Here is a 6,149-nt window from a genome sequence, read left to right on the forward strand (position 1 = left end):
ACAGAGAGAGGAAAAGGGAAAGATAAAAAGGAAAATATATAAGCACATTAGCCATGAATATATGACATGGAAACATAGAGAAGAGAAGACAGAAAACAAAAATTAAAAAATGAGATCTGGAGTCATATATAATTATATTGACCAAGTGAGCTTCCATGTTGTTTAGTCTTTAACTATAGGCTTTAGAAATGTTATTAATTGAATATAAATATTAATTGAATATAAATAATCATAATTTTTCCACCTGCTTTTATATTATCAAGCTAAGATTTTTCCCTAGATCAATAGAACTCAAACTTTTTGGTCTTAGTTTCATTCCCTTCACTTGAAAATTACTAAAGACCCCAAATAGCTTTTGATTATATGGATAATTTCTATTGATATGTACCATATTATAAATTAAAACTACATTTTATAAAACTGAACTAATTTATTAAAAAGGTATAATAAAAATTTAAAATATATCATAACAAGTAACTTTAAAAAATTTATGTCTCAAGATAAATTGAGAAGAATGACATTATTTTACTTATTTTTAAATTTCCAAAGATACCTAGCTTAAAAGATGTTTGCAGTCACCTATTTACTTCTGTATTCAACATGCTTCAGTATATTTTGGTTGAGTATATGAAAGAAAAATATCCATTTTAATACAGATAGGAAGTTGGAAAAAGAGAGAATCTCATTAATCCTGTGAAAGAGTCTCTCAGACTGCTAGGGGTTACATGACCATACTTTGAGAACCACTGCTCTAGACAGCATAAAAACAATTCAATTCTGTAAATGTTAATAGAACAAAGGAGCAACCACCTGTGTCATCTGCTGGCAAAGTTCTTCCAGTCCCCAAGTAGACAAGGCCCTGAGCTATCAGCTGTTTGGAAACCAGTATAAGAAGTCCAGCTGTAGGCAGACCTCATCTCAGGGTTGTACTGGGGTGAAAACATGTTTGTCTTAGAGGTTGGATGAAATCCAGCCCAGGTAGTGGATCGAGCAAGTGGAAAAAGAACAAATGTTCATGTCACCATAACAAATCCAACATAAAGAACCAACCTGTGATATGTTGAAATTTAATAATAAAATCTCCCCTAAACTGTGCATCTCCTTCAAATTTATTTTGTGTCAGATAATTTTGTTGACTAATTCTAACCCCCATGTATTTTTTCATTGAACAGATGTCATAGAAGGTCCAACTCATTTAATACTTTTTTAATTGTAAAATTTATTATTCAAACTAAAATATAACATTGTTGCATTATTATTATTATTTTTACTTTACTCACATCTTGTATTTAATTTCTTATAATTAATGGCTAATGAAGGAAAAAGGTGTTTGTAGCACACTACTATTTTAAGACAGCAACTGTAATTTAAATGCTAACCTACTCCATAAAACAGGGAGCCTTCCCCCAAGGCTGTAGTGGACATTTATTTAAGTTTCCTGAACCCAGTGACAACTAATCAATTTTATTACTTATCAAACATAGAAAAAATTACATGTTATTATTTTTCCCCATAGCTGGAAAATTCAACAAACAATAAATACATTTTCTCCACGTACACAATTCCTTGACTCAAACCAGAAGATAGCTACCAAAATACCTACAATTACGATTCTCAGACTGGAGCCTGGCTGCTCCTGAGTGTTATTTGGTGGGATGCCAAGGGGCATAGACCACGATATAGTGAGTATACTCCATCTTTCCAGAGAGCAATGTTTACTTGAGGCTAAGAAATCACATTTATTTTTCAAAAATGTCAAATGGGAGCTTTTCCCCCCCAAATGAAATACAGGGAACCCCATACATAAGACAAGTTTTAGGAGCCCGCACTGGCAGCAGTTGTTAGCTGATACAAATTCTCACTGCACATACACACTGTGGGTGCACAGCCCTCCCTGCTGGCGTGCCCCGGGGGAAATGCTCTGAGCACTAGGCCTCACCACCCTGAATCTCTCAGTTCAAAGACTGGGCATCCTGCCCAGAACACAGAAAGGTCTACAGGGGTCCAAGAGGCACCAACACTGTGCCAATGCTGCTTACCCTTTTTTTGGGTAAATTCTAGTCAGAGGTAGCAGAGCTGGTCTTTTATGTGCCGAAGTCCATCTTTTTAATTTAACTTTTCCGGCTTTGCCTTTTTGGTTGCAATAAATTTCAACAACTTACTAGTTCAGCTTGTGTTACTGCAGCTCTCAGACCCTGTGGCACCTCATTCTAGATCACAGGAAACAGCGATACATCTTCCCAAACTGTGAGAAAGTCCTGAGCGTTCCCACACAGCTTCCTGCCCCTAATCTAGTTTCTGAATATTCAGGTTCTTTTCCTTCTTTGTATATTCTTCTAGTCGAAGTCACTTTGCCTAGTACTGGGAGCAGAGCTCTGCATCCATGAAATGTGGGTGGGCGGGGGACCCGTCTTTGTAGGCCACCACGATCAAGCCACACTGAACCTGAAAGCTGTAGTTGGCCTTATGGTTTATGGCACTGACATACACCACGACTTGCAGCAGGTTGTCAAATGTATTTCGGATGAAAGGCTTTGGTTTCTCAGATGTCTTCCGATCAGTCACACACAGCTTTCCCTGATAATCAGCCACACAGTGCAGCAGACCTACATACTTTAGGGTCTCACGTCTAACAGCATTTTCCAGAGCCCACACTCCACTGACATCTCTCAGAACATGCTGGACCCTTTGGATGTAGCCAGATTTGAGGAGATTTTCATCTCTCTCTCTTAAGTTCCCCTGGGGTGAAAGTATGCTTTCCAAGGCTTCATGAAACCATTTCCCTTGTAAAAACATGTTTGAAGTATATTCTGCAAAACCATCCTCTCCCAGTTCCAGAATCATCCACTGTTTCCACCTCTCCAAACAGGAAATCTGTTCTGAGTTCATGGTCTGCTGAAGGACTCGGGTCACCCTTGGTATCATATTCCTTTGCAAAGGGATTTTCAGAGGAACTGTAGGATCATTTGGTTTTCTGCTTTTCTCCGGATTGAAGAGAGGACCCCAGTTTCGTGGACCTCCTGCCCCTTCTTCTTGCTTTGGGGCCTTACACTTCCTCACAGGTCCATAGAGTAAAGCATCTTCCTCGAACAAAGGCTGTGGAGTCTGAGCGTGGCCTCTGAATGACAAGACAGACCTTACTAAATCAGAGTACTTTTTTGGGTCCTCTTCTTCATAACGGTTCACTTTTTTCTTCCCGCCACACATATAAGAGGAAGTGGAGAAGACCACACTGGGGGCTGGTTCTACAGAAAACCCCTTTCAACTTATAAGCTGCCTGCAGATGGTCTGAAATACCTTCATCTTTAGATTTTTTTCACATCCCTCTAGTCTACTCCTAATGTCAAGGGTCTTTTTAATTTTTGCTTTCCTCGGAAGCCGGCACGCTCTGTCGTCTCCAGGGCATGACGATACCGTGGGCTGGTACTTTCGTCGGTCCCGCGCTTTGCTCTTGACTTAGGCCCTTGCATTAATTTTTTAATATTTCATCTATCTGGGTTTGCTCCATCATTCCAGCCTAACGGGATTACAATAAAATTTGCTTCTGAAACCCAGTCTATTAGCTTTTAAATTTAATTTTATGTCATTTTACACTGTTGTGGATAAAAAGCATATAGTTTAAAATTATGTATAAACCAAAAAATGCCCTGAAGGAGTATAGTATTATAAAGGTTATAATAATTATTTAGAAATCATCTAGGTAAGGCCAAGGAAAAAGTGTGACTTTTATTTAGAGTATAGTCCATCCCCCTTTTCAGAGCTTTTTCTGCCTGGCTGAAGCATCTATTGTATCATGAAGGACTGTAAAACCTGATAGAAGATAATTGAAACTGCACTCCTTCTTGCATGGGACTCAAACCCAGCTAAAACTCAGATTGGGACTTGAACGTATGATTCCTGACTAGGAGGGGCCTCAAACACACTGTCTTGATTAAAACTGCTCACTTGTTTTCAGGACTTAGTGAAGCTCAGGTTCTTTTGTCTCATTCTTTGCAGAAAGAATTCACTGTGGGGCAAAGAGTGAATTTATTAGCATAGGATACTTGTGAGCGATACAAGCAGACTGGCAAGGGAGCACAGCAGCCCCAAGAACAAAGAGTACTAAACTTTTATAATCAAAGAAAAAGTGGGGAGGGGAGAAGACCATCTTCTTCCTCATTCTTGGGCAGACGTCAAGGCTTACATTATTAGTTCATCCCTTGGCCTTTTATGGTTTAACTGTGACTCTCATGGCACTATTTAAATCATATGTATATTAACAAGAGGGTAGTAACATATACTAAAATATGGTAATTCATCTTAGGTTTCCGTATATTGTCCCCTTTCAACTAGTTTTCTTTTTTTTTTCCCCTTTCACCTATATTTCTGTCTTGGCTACATGCAGAAATGCTACTCTTCAGGGACTATTAACTCTCTGACTTCATATAACAAGATTCAGGCCCCATATTTATTGTCTTGTGTTTTGATTAGCAGGACTTCTGGCTTGAGTGTGTCTGACACTTGATACACCTGGTCTTCCTTCAAGGAAGTGCATATTGTTGCTAGGTTACTGGATTCTTTTCTTGAGTGATCATTAGCTTACAACAGTTTCCCAAACTCCCTTAAAATTCCCTTTCTGTCCTTAATTTCCTAGTGGGATTTTTAAACTGACTATTTAATTATACTACTCTATTCCTATCATAATGATATTTTCAAAAGAGAGTAAAGGAACCCAGAACCAAGAAAGGCACAAAGCACTGCATGGGAAATTTCAGGCAGAAAGAAGAAATATGTAATGGGGCAGGAGAAAATTGTTCAAACCCTCCAATGCTCTTCTGGTAATGTAAGCAGCTGACTAGTTTAGGGGAGGAAAATTCTCTTCCTGTACGCATCTTAGGTTCTCACACTGGGGCCCTGTAATTTGGACTGACAAAAGATGTTAGCAAGAGAAAACATATACATTTATTTAAGTTTTATATGACTCTGGAAACTTCATTATAAAATGAAGACCTGAAGAAGTGGTTAAGCTTGAGCATTTTTATAGTAGATTTGATGAAGTGTGGGAAGTCATGGAAAAATGTAATAGGATAAAAGGGTATGATGAGCTAAGTGTGGTAAATTGGAGGAACTTAGCAAGTCCTGTTAGTTCTGAGTCTCTCAGCATCCCTCCTTTAGAGATAAAGATTTTTTTCCTCCAGGTATGGCAGGGACAGCTCTCAGAAGAGGGTCTTATAACCTACTTCAAGAAAGATAGGGGAGGTCTTTCCTGTACCTGTCATTTCTCACATCCCTTCACCTTAAAATGTTCACCATGTCAAGATGTCATATTTTGGGATAGCATGTTCTGAACCCTGTCACTAGCCTATGACCTAGTCTACAAAGAGTATTACAAAATTTCTAGAAAAAGATGGAGATTCATCAAATAAAGGAAAATCTTAGCAAAGTTACAATATTATAATAAACATTTAAATCACAGGTGTTTCATGGTTGGGACATCTTCTAAAACTATGAAAGAAAAACTTTCAGTCCCAAAGCATATGTTGTATATTAGTTACTAACATGATAAAATACCAGGAAATGCTTTAATGCAGAATCAGGTTGTCAAATAGAGTAAATTCTTACTATAGCAAATAATATGAATATGAATTCTGTTATAGACTAGATTTTAATGTCTATGATAACTCCCAGGGCAAATTATACACATTATAAAATCTGAGCACTTTGGGACACTTTCTGCCCCATCACTCATTCACATGAATGAGACTCCAGTAATTATCTCCATTAATTATTATACTCTTTAAAATGGAGCTAAAGGGGAAGATATATTTACCTGTGTTAGTACATGTGTGCAGGATATCAACAAAATTTTATTTATCTAAGGAGATGAGGTTTATACTAAATGATAAAATACTTGGGAAATTATTGGTGAAAATATAGTTTTCTTTTTTGTTTCATTAAGTACAAATTAAACTGTCAGTATAGACCAAATAAGTAATGACTGGTAATACTGAGTTTTAATATCTATCACTTCTTTGTGTGTCCCATCAATCATTCTTGAAAATCGCTCAGTGAAGATAAATATAATTTTTAATATCCTGAAAATTATAATTTGTATGTTAGCAGAAGGTTTATGAGGAGAAGAAAATAAAGGGGAGCGATTGACAGCATTC

The 6,149-nt window shown here is 37.4% G+C and overlaps 1 protein-coding gene across 2 annotated transcripts; it reads right to left on the minus strand.

Annotated features, from left to right (window-relative positions):
* Positions 1–2,215: 2,215 nt before the first annotated feature.
* LOC101283810 (mitochondrial genome maintenance exonuclease 1-like) lies at positions 2,216–3,207 on the minus strand. 2 transcript variants are annotated; one of them, XM_033416146.1, is made up of 2 exons: positions 2,799–3,207; positions 2,216–2,445 (listed from the first exon to the last, which is right to left on the minus strand). In XM_033416146.1, exons 1-2 carry the CDS (start codon positions 3,205–3,207, stop codon positions 2,216–2,218), a joined length of 639 nt encoding a protein of 212 aa, XP_033272037.1. The 2 variants fall into 2 exon arrangements, with proteins under 2 accessions (XP_033272037.1, XP_033272036.1); XM_033416145.1 differs by having other exon boundaries at positions 2,356–3,207.
* Between the last annotated feature and the right edge of the window lie 2,942 nt (positions 3,208–6,149).

The sequence above is a fragment of the Orcinus orca genome, chromosome 15 (assembly GCF_937001465.1).
Source record: "Orcinus orca chromosome 15, mOrcOrc1.1, whole genome shotgun sequence".
NCBI lineage: Eukaryota > Metazoa > Chordata > Mammalia > Artiodactyla > Delphinidae > Orcinus > Orcinus orca.